This window comes from Notolepis coatsorum, assembly GCF_963971535.1.
Source record: "Notolepis coatsorum genome assembly, chromosome: 17".
Classification (NCBI taxonomy): Eukaryota; Metazoa; Chordata; class Actinopteri; order Aulopiformes; family Paralepididae; genus Notolepis; species Notolepis coatsorum.
The window spans coordinates 51,786,768-51,803,021 of NC_140181.1; the positions used below are offsets into that span (position 1 = coordinate 51,786,768).

General features: G+C 43.5%; 1 protein-coding gene across 3 annotated transcripts in view; it reads left to right on the forward strand.

The window, feature by feature from the left end:
* The window catches only part of gnb1a (guanine nucleotide binding protein (G protein), beta polypeptide 1a), a 255,500-nt gene that overhangs the window by 174,400 nt on the left and 64,846 nt on the right, over window positions 1–16,254 (forward strand). For all 3 annotated transcript variants that reach the window (XM_084333888.1, XM_084333887.1, XM_084333886.1), the window contains exon 3: window positions 15,894–15,932. In XM_084333888.1, the coding sequence (XP_084190014.1) occupies window positions 15,894–15,932 (39 nt within the window). The remainder of the gene's footprint in view (window positions 1–15,893; window positions 15,933–16,254) is intronic.

Below are 16,254 nucleotides of genomic sequence, written 5' to 3' on the forward strand. Positions count from 1 at the left end.
GGGTGTGTGCGGCATGAGTGTGTGCCCGCTCATGTTAAAGTGTTAAAGTGGCTGCTAGTGTGTGAGCGTGCACAGCGTGCATGTCGTGTGTGTGCTCATGTGTGCTTGTGTGTGGATAGTTCAGTGTTCTGTGGCACTCAATGTTCATTGTTCAGGGCTCTGATGACCTGGGGTGCGAACTTCCCCCCTCCCTCTCCCCCCTCTAGTTTGCGTACACACTGCAGTCTTGGTGCGCTCCGGGTTTTGTTTACGGTTTGCGTTTTGAGCGTGTAAGCTGCCGTAGGCGATGATGTCACACTCTAACGTCAACACAGGAAGAGTTTAAAATACGGTGGTGGAAACTGGATGCTGATATAAAGAAACAAATAACCAATAAATATGAAGTTATATTTGAACCTCTGTTGTCAAGCCTTGTCAATATAACCATAGACGCCTACATAATGGAGCATTGGAAGCAGGTGCTCCACCAGTATTGAACTTGGGGGAGCAAATGTGTCCCTTTGCTCCCTCACTTTTGATATGCCCCCCCCCAATATATAAATCCTATCTAACCATAACTACGTAATTTCAATCAAATTAATAATACGCAATGACACTTAATAGCAAGTTTTTATGTTTCCAAAGATTGCGACACCCCCCTGCCCATTATGGTTTGATCCAGTCCCTCCCACCCCCCAGCAGACAGAGTGGAGCCCGGCACACACTCTGCACAGCGCTGCAGCCTCCAGGTGAATAAGGTGGTGGCCAGGCAGCGTGAACACTTTAGGCACAACAGCAGGCTTTTCCACTAGTAAGTTGTTCAAACAACCTATTATGTTAGACATGTCTTTACTATTGAGTGGTAAAACTTCTACCACGCAATACAATAAAAGTGTTTCACGGTCCGAAATGCCATCTGGTCATACCGTAAAATAAATCCTCTAATAAATAATAATAATAATATAACTTTGGCGTTAGCCGCTAGCTAACGTTGTCATATTATCTAGATAATGGTGTCAGCTGGATGACATGACTTCGTTTGCAAAATATGTTCGCTATCTATATGGCAGACGAGCAGGGCCGGATTAACGACGGCCGCGGCCCGTGGGCCTCTAGTGACGAGGGGTTTTTACTTTTTTTTTGGAGATCGATGTCATGACTGTGCATTGCAGACTCAGGGAGGAGGCAGAGAAGGAGAGAAAGAGACACAAGAGTTACAGGTAATGGAAATATATCTCTTTCTTATTAAAAACTTGGCCTATTTGAAAGGAGATTGATTTAATAAAAATAAATGAGCGAAAAATCAATATACAGTATATATATATATTATTATTATAGTAATTGGCTATCATACTGCAATATAAACTGAGTTTTATAGTGAAAAGAGCAGCTTTATTGGTCAAGATTGAAGGCTCTATATTGCAGGAAATTGCACGTACAGGTTCATTAAATTCAAAAGAAATCTGCCGTCCAAATCCAAACCACCCCTTGCCTGCCAAAAAAAAAAAAAATTATTAAATAAAAAAAAAAAAAAAAAAAAAAATGTGCACCCCCACTTTCAACTATAACTAGGCGGCCATGAATATAACCCACCCCCTTTTCTCACGAATGGAACTGGTGTCGTGGAGTCCGCTTTGAGCGTTTTCCAGGGTTAGCGGCTAACGCTAGTTAGCTTAGCCTAGTTAGCGGCTAACGTCAGCCCATTGCTCGCATCAATTATATTGCATGTCATTGATCTACCGGTCGATCATGGCCGACTGGTTGGGCACCACTGGTCTATAGAAATAAATGCATTCATGGGCGGCTACGTGGCGCAGTGGGCAAGGCGCTCGCAACGAATGCTGGAGACTAGGCTCGAACAGGATGCGTTGTGGACAGCGACTCCTACATAAATATCGTTTTTGTGGGTATTGTCTAGGGATGGGTACCGAATTCTGTACTTTTAAAGTTACCTACCGAAACACGTCGGTACTACCGAGTATCGATTCACGTGAGATCCAACGGTGCCAATTTTCGGTTATTTATTTATTTAGTTTACCGCAAAAACGAAACCACGCGTTAATCGGTTCAGCTTGTGCAAACCAAGCGTTGGCACTTTGTGTGTGTGCGCGTGTGTGTGTGTGTGAGAGTGAAAAAGAGAGAGAGAGAGAGCAAGAGAGAGAGAGAGCGTGTGTGTGCAGGGGGCGAAACTAGAGCCTGCCAAGCGCCATTGGCGAGCAGTTTTTACGTTTGGCGCCTCCCACTGAGAGGTCTGCCTGCCGTGTAGCAGGCAATAATAGTCATGTGAAAACCGAAAATCATGATCCAATTCTGAGCGCAGTTCTCACTCGCTGTCTCAGCACAGACATGCAGCGCACCGCGCACTGCTGCTCCAACCCCTCCCGCACCTGTTTCTGTATGCTGCATGTAAACCGAGGCTATTGCCTCGGTCGGACAGTCACCGTGACGTTAGTCTAGTCAGAGGGACCTCCGTGAGCTAATGTTAGCTACTGTTACAAAATGACCCAGTCAACTATTCACTTTTAGTTTAACACTTTAATCGCCGATGACGTGTTTAGACGTCATTCCTAGCCATGCTCATTCTGCCGAAGACGCCGTAACTCGTCTTTGATATCAATATTTCAAAAATCTGTGATCGAAATCATATTTCCCCTCCGGGGCCCTGAGATATACTGCAAAGCTCCACTCAACTCTCTAGCGGTTCAAGAGCGCCATCTGGTGGCCGATCGGCAGATCGCCAACAGGAAATTACTCGTCGAACCGGAAGTACTCATCCATATGTCGTCCGGGCACTCGCTATCGTTAGAGAGACTCCGTCTTGACACAGTGAACATCGATCGGTGCAAATAACTCGAAAAAACAACATGATTTGGACGTATATACTATTATACAACCTGGAAATGGATCGGGCATTTCTCCATCCCATAATAGAAACAATTCTGTTCCACGCTCATCTGCCAGCGGCGCGAGGAAGCCACGGTGAGTTGCAGCGTTATATTCTAACGTGTTCCGTATAAACTGCTATGATGATCATATGACCCACACTGGATGAATCATCTAACGCTGCCCACGGAATTATAAACGACCCCCCGCCCATCCGGTCATCATCAGATGATACGTAGTAACTTCTAGAAGTACCTCCAGTTGAAATTTATTATCTGGCACAGATCGCTTTCAAACTGTATTTCATCATGCATATAATGCATTTGGGGCTATAAATCACGTTCTGAAGAAAGCTGCAGAAAACGATAAAAACATTCTTATACTTTAGACCATATTTTAGTATGAATATGTGAATGAAAAAGTATATCGTTGCTACACCCTGAACAATGGATATAGGACAATGAATGGGCCATAATAATGGCAATTTAGCAATAGAATTTAAAAAGTTATAGCCCTGCAAAGAAGGGGAACTTCTCCATAGACAAATAGAGCTGGCTAGGGATGGTAAATTATGAATTTGAACCATGGCGATCAAAGTGTTAATACATGAGGCATTGTGTAACGTTATCCAGCCGGCTAGCTACTGATAGCTCCCGACATCAACAACTGCTCCAGGAAGTGTCCAGTGCATAATACCTCCGTTGGCTAGGTAGCTTATGTTAGCCCACGTTAGCTCACTAGTCACTACGAAATGTCCCAGTAAACTAAATAGTTCAGAGGCGTTGTCCCAACACCATCCAGCAGTAGCTACAGATAGCTCCTGACATCAATGTCCTACAACATGCGTATTCGAGCCCCTGGCTTACATCGCATGAGGGCTGCTGAATAGGTCCAGCTGCAGCGCAGGAGAATCCTTTCATGCTGAATGTAGAGTTTAGGGACCAGCTGCAGCGCCGGAGAATCCTTGCTGGAGCTTGAGGCCACTTGAGTATACACAGACAGTGGAGCTGTTTGCAGACAGCGAGGTGGCGATGTCTCGCAGATAATACAACTACAAGTATGATTATATAATATATATATTTTATTAAAAAAAAATGTATATAAAATAATAATAATTTTTTTTAATCAAAAAAAAGTTGGCAAGTAAGAAATATGCTTGGCGGGTAGATTCTTCCCATCTACCCGCCACTGGTCGGTGAGTCAAAAAGTTAATTTCGTGCCCTGTGTGCGAGCGAGCATGAGAGTAAGGGCGTTTTCACACCTAGCTCGTTTGGAGCTGTTGTTCCGAAACCTAGAGTGTTTACCCCCTATTTCGGTTCAGTTGGGCATATATGAACACAGCAATCACATTCTGTTGCGGAACAAAACAAGCGGGCCGAGACCACCTAGAGAGGGTGGTCTCGGCGCACTTCCAAACGAACCCGACGCGACTCGTACGCTGTGAGAATGCAATCGATTTAACAAACCGACACAACTCACTTGCCGTACTGTATACGCGCTGCATGATGACGCAACGCACACGCGCCCTGGACTGTTCCATCAGAGGGGGGAGCTTCGGTGGCCAGTGTGAGTGGCTACAGACCACTGCACTTAAATATAAACATTAGTCTACCTGGAGACTCAATTAGGTAATTGTAGATGTCGCCATAAGACGCGTCTGGTCATTTAGTGGGATCATTGTTTCATTATCCTGTTCGGCTGAAAGGACACTGGCCACCGAAGCTCCCCCCCTCTGATGGAACAGTCCAGGGCGGGTGTGCGTTGCATCACAATCCGTGGGCAATCTGCGCATGTGCATGGGGGATGCTCTGCTTAAAAACGGGCTTTTTCGCTGCCGAATTAGTTCTGATCGATTAGGAATGGCTTGCGCCGTGTTCAGGAGATTCTGGCGCATACAAGTCTATTCGACCATGTCTCTAGCACCCCCACAGCCGTATCTGCAAGCACTTACATCACGGCCAGTGGCGTCATTTCAGTAAAAGGCAAGGTATGGCGAGGATGGGGCGGGGGGGGGGGGGGGTGAATTTTTGGATTGGTGGATTTTTTTGTCAAATCAGTTGTGCAATAGTCACTTTTGGTGAGTTGTTTCTATACAATTCAGTTATATGACATTTAGGTATGACACAGGACTACACAAGCATTTTTAGTATAGAAATGTGTCAATAGACTAAAGCAGGGAACCACAATATTTTGCATACGAATTATGCAGAATGTAATATCATAACTGTCTATTTTTCTTGCAATTGAGCCAATTTTTCTTGGGTACGGTTTTGAGGTGTGTGTTCAACAGAATGTAGTATCAAAAACACATTCACAAAAAGTATGGGTTACTGAATGCTGAACTGCACTATTATAATCACTAAGCTAGACCTTACCTGTGTCCCTGTATCACTTGTCTCTGCTGCCCTTTGATTAAAAAACGTCTGTCCATTTTCCTTTTTTTTTGGGGCATATTTCAGTTAGTCACAGTAAAAATCACCTAGTAAAAGTGAGATAATTGACAATATCAAAACATGCTAGGGCTGTACCGAATAGTTCGAAGCTTCGTTCATAATGTTGACATTCGAATTCTAAATCAACATAATTTTTTTTATAATTTTTTATTTTTTGTACATTTTTACCAAGGTATGGCGAGTGCCATACCTTGCCATACCAAAATGACGCCCCTGATCACGGCTCTCATCCACATTCATTAATTTGCTCCCCCCGCTCTGCCCTCCCCGATTTCAATGTAACGCGGAGATTCAGGGTTAGGGGGGGGGGGGGCACCCCAAACTCTGACCAATGAGTGACAGTTTGCTCGCGCGTGCGTTTGTTTTGGTCCGCTGTTAACACAGCCGTGTGAACACAAACGAACTAAGGGACAAGTGCAACATTGTATCATTATAGTCCCTGTGTCTCCCTGAATCGGAACAAAGCAAACGAACTACAGGTGTGAAAACGCCCTAAGTTACTTACTAAGTGTAGTAAGATGACGGAGGCCCACTAACATACACTACATAGATATATATAATAAACATAATTATGCGTTACACTGCCCCAGAGCATTCTAAAAAGATTCATGGAAGTGTAGTGGTTACATCATTGCCGTTTTTCGTGTTCCTGCACCCTCTGTCCAACCCAATGCATTTCCCCATTGCCCATTTCTAAATCGTCTCGTTTAAAACAAATAAAGCATTAACATTGGCATGGTGTACCCTTCTGTGCTTATTCATCCACAATCTATAGCTCAACATGAAAATATTCGCAATTAATCATTAAAAAAAAATCGCTGATTTTTTTTTCAACCAAAAATGCTTAAACAATAATGTTAGTGATGCAAAAGTGGAACGTTTTTCAATTTCCATGCGGCAGAATTGTTACAATAGCCGATCATCCATTTTCCCAATGATAAATCCCTATACGGGTGGAACAACCAGTGAGGTCAGACTACACCTCCCTATACAGTGCACTGCCCCGCGTTATTTTTTTTCGTAGCCGCAGTTTGCGGAGACGCTCTCTGATTGGCCAACGACGTTTCTGGTCATGTGACATGTGCGCCCAATCGCGTGACGAGCTGTGTCTTTGCCCATTTCCGCCTCGAACAGCATGCAAACTACCTAACGCCTAGTTTATCACTGGTTAAGCTTAGGCGACTCTTTCGAAGTTGGTTAAGGTTAGAGTTTGGAATCAGGGCTGGTGTTCTATCGCCCTGCTCTAAGACAAACTCTAACCTTAACCAACTTCGAAAGAGTGCCTAAGCTTAACTGGTGAAAGAAACAGGCGTCACACGATTGGGCGCACATGTCACATGACCAGAAACGTCAGTGGCCAATCGGAGAGCGTCTCCGCAAACTGCGGCTACGAAAAAAAATAACGCCACTGCCCCAGGTGAGAGACAACCAAACATGTGGCGAAGACCCGCCCTACTCTGCCTCTGATTCGCAGACTGTGGGTGGGGGAATGTGATTGGACCAAAGCAGAGTTCAGTTGACAGACACACAGACAGTGGAGCGGTCGACATGCAGAGTGACGGAGACACTGCTCCTGCTTGCAGTTGAGGTTGCATGTTGGCGCTGTCTCGCAGATAATACATATGAAAAGAATAATTTGATATGTGTGTGACTGACTGTGTATATATATATATATATGTTCTAAATAAATAATAATAACTTTATTTGTATAGCACCTTTCATACAGGAGATTGCAGTTCAAAGTGCTTTACATCAGTAAGATGTAAATAATAATAAAGTAATAATAATACATTATTTATTTATTAAATATTAAGTTTGGATTTATTTTTTTACAACTGAGGTAGGTAGATTACATTTTTAGAGACTAAAGTACAGAAAAAAGGTACCGTTGAGTACCGGTATCGATTCACGGGTACCGGTACCGTATCAGTTCAAATGTGAACGGTACCCATCCCTAGTATTGTCCAGTTGTTGCTGTATGTTTTTATCTGCCCAAAATTCAAGCAAGCATGAAAGTATTACAGTAAGCTTGCACACCACGCCCCCCGCTCCGTTGTCGGGGACACTGGCGCGCACCCGAGACCACCTATTCCAGCGGTCCAGGTTTGGAGCGAATCAGCGTCCCCAGGGACAGGGTGGGAGCGTTCTCATCACGCGATATTCTGGTGCGATCACGCTCTGATTCGACCCCGATGGCTAGTGTGAAAGCCCCCTTAAACTGCTCAGTGCTCAGCCCTATTGTTACATTAGATAGCCAACAGTTTAATCCCTAACATTATGTGTAGCTGGCTATCCTTCAACACATACCATAACACTGCCCAGGAGTACATTTCAGCTTATTCTACCAGGTGCCGCTTGGCGCTTTCTACCAACCTGTTACAGAACAGGAGTTTATACCCAGCAAATAGACGGAGCCAACTTGCTAACGTTTGCGCTAACGTTAACGTGGGCAGCTGCGCTCAGCACACACACACACACACACACACACACACACACACACACACACACACACACACAATATGGCATATCTACTGCTCCAGAACAGAACCAGAACTTACCTGTTCCTCGCTAACCGTGACCACTCCGTCTTCTTTCGGGATCAAAACGGCAGCATTTATGGCATCCGAATGCCCTTCGATTGGGTTTTGCTTCAAGATCCATGTTTTTAGCAGAATTCAAAGCAAAAACTTTCCGTAGCAGCAAATCACATTCTGGGGTTCGATCAGAATGTTAACTGCGCAATTGCGAGTGGAAACTTTCGAACACATAGCGTGAAGAAAATAGGCTATACACAGTTATAATTATTATTATTATAAAAAAAGAAGAAAAAAAAAACAGCCAGTGATGCGGTGAAAAACCTCCAGCTTTGGCCATTTTGTCTCTTGACAGCTTTGCTTGTTACCTACTGATCATGTTGTGACTAAATTCTGTGTGATTCAGGGTAAAGCATTCAGAGAGACTGTGCTACACCAGACTAAAGCATTCAGAGAGACTGTTTCTGTGCTACACCAGAGTAAAGTATTCAGAGGGACTGTTTCTGTGCTACACCAGAGTAAAGCATTCAGAGAGACTGTTTCTGTGCTACACCAGAGTAAAGCATTCAGAGAGACTGTTTCTGTGCTACACCAGAGTAAAGCATTCAGAGAGACTGTTTCTGTGCTACACCAGAGTAAAGCATTCAGAGAGACTGTTTCTGTGCTACACCAGGGTACTGAGGGTAGGGATGGCACAATACCACTTTTTCATGTCCGATACCGATATCACAGCTTTGAGTATCGGCCGATACCGATCCTACCCCCACCCCCATCTTAAAAACAAAAACCTGTGTTTAACCTAGCCATCTATAAAACATCATGCTAAAACTGTGAAGCAAATGTCCTACTCCCCTAAAGGAAGAAAATTGAAATACATACTGTAGCAAACATGACTCAGTTATGCAATAGTGCTGCTGCTTTTTATTTTGTTAAAATCTTTTAGTTAATAAGACTACAGTGATTCCATAACGGCTTCCTGTCCTCGCGTTTTCCTGTGCAATGCAGAGATTTTAAAATAATTGGTAAACAAACGTAGTGCTGAAAATATACACTTTGACTGCTGTTTTTATAATAGGGTTATGGTTATACTCTTGGCTACATTCGAAAAAGAAACAACATTGTACTTATTTGGAATAGCAGTGTCGGAGATCAAATGCCGGTTTGGCAACATGAAGCAAGGCTAAGCGTCGGATACCTAACGTAACATTTTCAACAACAGAAAAAGGGGCTGTTTGTCCAGCACAATACATTTGGTTATTTTCTCGGTTATAAGCTTTGTATTGTTACCGTCTGCAGGGAGTTTCTCACGCTTGAAGGGTTTCCAGCGACGTTAACTGCTGCTGCAAAACATTTCCTCTCGGCATTCGTTGAACGTATGAACTCGACATAACATTACTCCGTTTCCATGAAGTGTTTAATTAAGTCCATGGAGTTTCCAGTGTTCCTGCCACCGTTGCGTTGTAGATGGTACACTCGGCTGTGTCGTGTTATTCCACAAGTATACACGTGAGTCCTCTGTATTTGTTTGTTAGTGTCTTTATTCTGTTAGCTCCGTAGCAAATCCGCTCCTAGTAGTCTAACGTTACCTGTCTGTGACCCCAGTACGGTGGCCTGTACTCTCTGTCGTATTAGCGTGCACACATTAACATAACACTATATATATATATATATATATATATATATATATATATATATATATATATATCTATATGAGGACAAGATGGCACTGCACTGTCCGGCTGCCTCTCTGTTAGCTCCGTCGAGACTGTGCTTTATTTGGTAAATCTTTATAGTTTTACGTGTTATTTTGTGTACCAACTGCTGCTGCATTTAATATATATGACAGACAATCACTGATTGACATTGGATTACAGCACACTCACCGCTTGGACTGCTCTCTCGACCGGGTCGTTGTTGAACAATGGCCGGTGGAGATCCTGAAGCAAAACAACAACAACCCTCCCAGGCAGAGGAGACGTCGAGGGAAGAGGGCTGGAATCCGAAACAGACTGAGATCGAGGGCTCACAGGACATCCCTATTCCCTACCCAGCATATTGTTGGCCAATGTACAATCCATAGAAAACAAACTGGATGACATCAGAGCATGCATCCAATTCCAGAGGGACATTCGGGACGGCAACGTCTTTTGTTTCACAGAGACGGACCCGTTTTTATTGGGTCGCCAATAACTTATTTTTTTTTAAATATATAATTTTTTTTTATTATTATTTTAATAAAAAAGCTGTAGATGTGTTGATTCAGTTGGGCACCACATACTTATGTGAATCTGGGTTTTCTACTCTAGCATACCTGAAAAACAAACACAGAAACAGACTAAATGCTCAGCATGACCTCAGAATAGCACTTTCAAAAACCAAGCCCAGAATAGATCTGCTGGTTGAAAACTTCAACCAGCCACATACCTCATTAGATTTCATTGTGCCATAGAATGTTGCTCAATGTTGGGGTTTAAGGTTGAGGGACGGAGGGAGGGGGTAAGAAATGGAGAGTTGAAAAAGGGGTGAGAAATGGAAAGGATAGTAGAACATGTTCATTTAAAAGTGCTACAAAATTGTATGTACATTATGTTATGAGGTGGTGAGCAACTTAACATTACACTGATTATTGCTGTGATGTACTTTTATAATTAAATAAATACATTTCATATACATTTGAAATTCATGGTTTGTTGTGTTCTTTATCAGTAGTTTATAACTATGTTATGGCAATTCATTTTTCTCCCCCATTTTTCTGTATTTTTCTCCCATCCCAATTTAGTTGTTATGCCAATTCCCTTCCCTCCCTTCCTGGTCGTTGCGTGCATTTGCCCCCCACTTGCCGGTCTAGGGAGGGTTGATAGATACTATCACATGTCCCCTCTGATACATGTGGAGTCAGCCAGCCGCTTCTTTTTACCTGACAGCGAGGACTCTCACTGGGGGAGCGTAACGCGTGGGAGGCTCACACTACTTCCCCCAGTTCCCTTCCCTGCTGAGCAGGCGCCCCGACCGACCTGTAGGAGTCGCTGTTTACAACGACCAGGATACACACCCCACTGGCTTCCCACCCTCTAACACTGCCAATTGTGTTAGTATGGACGACCGACCAAGCCGGAGGTACCGCTGACAAGCTGGATTCGATACCAGTGTCTCTGCGGTGGTAGGCAGGCGCTTAGTCCGCTGCGCTACCCAGCCGCCCATGTTATGGCAATTCATGATGTATTTTTGTACGTTTGGGTCCCGGGGAAACACCAAATTTCTCTTTTGGGTCTCGAGCTGAAACATTTTGGGAACCCCTGTATTAGACCATTGCTACTCGCAATTTAAGAATGGGTACACAAGTCACAGGCTATTAGTCCTTTCGGCAAATCGGACCACGCTGCCATCTTTATTATGACAAAGTATAAACAAAGTCTCAAGCGTGCCCCTGTAGTAACGCGAGATGTGCAGCGTTGGTCTGGGGAATCAGAGGAGGCGCTCCAAGCTGCACTTGAATGTACAGACTGGAGTGTGTTCCGTGATAACACAGACAATATTAATGACTACACTGAAACGGTGCTCGACTTTGTCTGTACTCTGGTAGAAGAAACAATCCCCTCTACCACAATTAGAGTTTACCCAAACCAAAAGCCCTGGGTAGATAAATCCGTCCGTGAGGCTCTGAAAGCGCGCACCTCAGCCTACAATGCCGGGCTTGTGACAGGCAACATGAATGAACACAAGGCGGCGAGATACAACGTAAGGAGAACAGTAATAGAGGCAAAACGGCGTTACAGGGATAAAGTTGAACTTCAGTTTGAACAGGCTGACTCCAGAGGTATGTGGCAGGGACTCAGAACGATGACAGATTATAAAGGCACCTCCCTCAAGCTGAATGCGAGGTTTGAGGCTGTGAATAACAACACCAGCCTACAAACCACTGCAATGGAGGGGGGGGGCACTGCCGATGGAGACTCAGTGTTCAGGTTAACAGAACATGAGGTGAGGAGGACCTTTAAGAAAGTGAATATCAGGAAGGCAGCAGGACCGGACGGCATCCCCGGCCGCGTCCTAAAAGTCTGTGCCGACCAACTGGCCCCGGTATTCACTGACATATTTAACCTGTCCTTAGAACAGGCTGTCATCCCCACCTGTCTGAAGAAGTCCACCATTATCCCTGTACCCAAAAAATCTACGCCCACTTGCCTCAACGACTACCACCCTGTAGCTCTCACCTCCATAGCCATGAAGTGCTGCACAGTGGAACAACAACACAATCATCACATTTGCTGACGACACAGTAGTGGTGGGCCTGATCTCTGCCAACGATGAGAGGGCCTACCTGGAAGAGGTAAATAATCTGTTGCAGTGGTGTCAGGAGAACTGCCTCTCCCTGAACGTCAGCAAAACAAGAGATGATTGTGGACTTTAGGAGGTCGGGGGTCAGGGACTACAGCCCCCTCAGCATCGACGGGGCACCGGTTGAGAGAGTGAACAGTTTTAAGTACCTCGGAGTCCATATATCCGAGGACTTGACATGGACCACACACATTCACAGTGTTGTGAAGAAGGCACAGCAACGCCTCTACTTCCTTAGGCGCCTAAGGAAGTTCCAAGTCAGTCAGAAGATCCATAAGAACTTCTACTCATGCACAATAGAGAGCATCCTGACTGGCAATATCACCTCCTGGTTTGGGAATAGCACCGCACAAGACCATAGCAGACTACAGAGAGTGGCCCTTTCAGCCGAACGCACAATTGGAGGTGGGCTTCCCACTCTCCAAGACATTTACAACAAGCGGTGCATGGGTAAGGCTAAGAGAATAATCAAAGACTCCAGCCAGCCAAACAACTGCCTCTTTGAACTGCTGCGGTCAGGCAAGCGATACCGGAGTCTCATGGCAAGTACAGAGAGACTCAGAAGAAGCTTCTATCCTCAGGCCATCAGGATGCTAAATGACAATAACACTATGTAACAACCATCAAATACACTCACAGCACACACATCCACACGCACACACTCACTTTAAACAAACAACTCACTGCAGCACCCACTTTAGACACCTAAACACACGTTATATTTATTGGTAAAGAATTTGCACTACAACTCATACCTCATTACACCTTACTGTAAATTGTACCTAAATTGTACCTCATCCCATTTCTGCATTGTACTGTTTTTTTTGTATTTAATTTTTTTATTATTTTTTAAACAAACACATAAACAAACATGACGACACACGATTAGATATACAAGCATTGTTAACAGTGCACATCAAATTAAATCACAGTTTAAATAAATGTCTTATACAAGATATGCCCCTAATACCTGCTATCTATTCCCCTACACACATATGCTCTTGCTCGCACCCCCCACCCTGGACCCCCAATGGATAATCCATCATAATCATTCGCTCTTAACTTATTGTACTGTATAGTATATTGTATTGTAACTCAGTTACTTTTCTACTCTGCATTGTATATTGTATATATTGAACACTTTTGTCTACGTACTTGACTTCTATTTTATACTTACTATACTTATTTTTTTATCTAGCACAATCTCTGGAGCAAAACAGAAAGAAGCATTTTATATAAAAGTATTCTGTACTTCTGTATGACAACTAATAAAGAAACTTGAAACTACAGGCTGTTTTGCCTTTTTCTTCTTTGAGCTTAAAACAACTCCACACAGCTGACACACGTGGCGCGCTGCTAACAAGACTCACGTTTAGCTAACGATAACGTTGTTGTTGTTGCGCTACTACTGTTCACGTGATGGCACGCTTTACAGCATGTATCGGATTGGAAAATACTTGTGTTTTTCCGATATCCAATCCTGTGAATTTGGCCATTATCGGACCAATACCGATACTGAGTATCGGATCGGTGCCATCTCTACACCAGGGTAAAGTATTCAGAGGGACTGTTTCTGTGCTACACCAGGGTAAAGCATTCAGTCTGTTTCTGTGCTACACCAGAGTAAAGCATTCAGAGAGACTGTTTCTGTGCTACACCAGACTAAAGCATTCAGTCTGTTTCTGTGCTACACCAGAGTAAATCATTCAGAGAGACTGTTTCTGTGCTACACCAGGGTAAAGCATTCAGAGAGACTGTTTCTGTGCTACACCAGACTAAAGCATTCAGTCTGTTTCTGTGCTACACCAGAGTAAAGCATTCAGAGAGACTGTTTCTGTGCTACAGACTAAAGCATTCAGAGAGTTTGTTTCTGTGCTACACCAGGATAAAGCATTCAGTCTGTTTCTGTGCTACTGCTACACCAGACTAAAGCATTTAGAGAGTCTGTTTCTGTGCTACACCAGGGTAAAGCATTCAGAGAGACTGTTTCTGTGCTACACCAGGGTAAAGCATCCAGAGAGACTGTTTCTGTGCTACACAAGACTAAAGCATTCAGAGAGACTGTTTCTGTGCTACACCAGGGTAAAGCATTCAGTCTGTTTCTGTGCTACACCAGACTAAAGCATTCAGAGAGACTGTTTCTGTGCTACACCAGACTAAAGTATTCAGAGGGACTGTTTCTGTGCTACACCAGGGTAAAGCATTCAGTCTGTTTCTGTGCTACACCAGACTAAAGCATTCAGTCTGTTTCTGTGCTACACCAGAGTAAATCATTCAGAGAGACTGTTTCTGTGCTACACCAGGGTAAAGCATTCAGAGAGACTGTTTCTGTGCTACACCAGACTAAAGCATTCAGTCTGTTTCTGTGCTACACCAGAGTAAAGCATTCAGAGAGACTGTTTCTGTGCTACACCAGACTAAAGCATTCAGTCTGTTTCTGTGCTACACCAGAGTAAAGCATTCAGAGAGACTGTTTCTGTGCTACAGACTAAAGCATTCAGAGAGTTTGTTTCTGTGCTACACCAGGGTAAAGCATTCAGTCTGTTTCTGTGCTACTGCTACACCAGACTAAAGCATTTAGAGAGTCTGTTTCTGTGCTACACCAGGGTAAAGCATTCAGAGAGACTGTTTCTGTGCTACACCAGGGTAAAGCATCCAGAGAGACTGTTTCTGTGCTACACAAGACTAAAGCATTCAGAGAGACTGTTTCTGTGCTACACCAGGGTAAAGCATTCAGTCTGTTTCTGTGCTACATCGCAATGCATCGATCCTAAGGTCGAATTCCATCTGGTCAAATCGTGGTCAAATGTATATTGAATCGTTTCCTGATGAAGAATCGTAATCGAATCGCTGTGGGGTCAAATATTTACACCCCTATTATTGACCTATAGTCCATTCATGCTGAGTGAACCAGTCCCCCGAGCCACATTTGTGTATTAAAATTGTTTTGCGGAATTAACGGAAATTAATCGAATCGAATCGTGGTCAAATGAAGAGAGTTCATGATGCATTGATTGTTGCCTGAAGAAATGTAATAGAATCGCTGTGGGGTAAATAAAAACAGGAGTGCTCACATGTGGTCTTTTCATAGTGCTAAAGCTTTGATTTCTAAGTGAACAATTAAGCAACTAGTGTTTACACCTGTGAGTGTTGCCAATTGGTAAATAAAGCTCGACATTTTGATTTGCGTCGCTTTCCAAAGGAACACAAGAGATTTTAATTTTGAATGTTGTTCCTAATGTAGAGAACCATGTAGTGTTTTGCGAAGGTGTGATTTGGAATTGAAAGCAGAGTGTAAAGCGGAAATTGTCCTTATAATTTTGCAGACTTGGTTTAGGGATTTGGTACACAGGTTTCATGCTTCAGCGATTTGCGTTTCAAGTTCAATAGAAATTATAACACCAGTACCCATTTGTGACAGCGTCTCCCCGGTATTTGTCCACTGCAAAAGGAAATTGGATGATAAATACCATTTTGACAAATAAGAATACAAATAAGAGGTTAGAATGGTCTAAATTGGGACCAACAAAGAAATTAACATGGAACCAAATCCACCTAAACCAATCTTTGTTGGGAAACATTGAAAATGTTTTTAGGTTGGCTGAAGTTATCCAGGAGAGAGTCATAATAATAATTTAATTTTATTTATATAGTGCTTTTCAATAACCCAAATACACTGAATGTGGTTGTGGTTGTGTGTTTTCAGGATGCCAGAAAATCTTGTGCAGATGCCACCCTGTCTCAGGTAGGAACTCTTTATACCATATTCTCTACCACACAGTTTGTTACAATATTCCCGGGGGGGGGGGGGGCATGGCTGTCTATATGCAGTAAAACATTGGAAAAGCATAATAATGTTCCACTGTAACTCGTTTACACGATCCAGTAATAAGACACTGATTTATGAAATTGTTGATTTTACATTTCACGTATATAAACACATATAGCAGCCGTTGTTTTGCACATAGAAACCAACATGGAGGAAAACGTTCCCTTGAAAGGCCTCGCTGTGGTTATTTATCAGCTATTTGTAAAGTTGTCAGGTGAGGGGGGTTCACTTAGTAGCA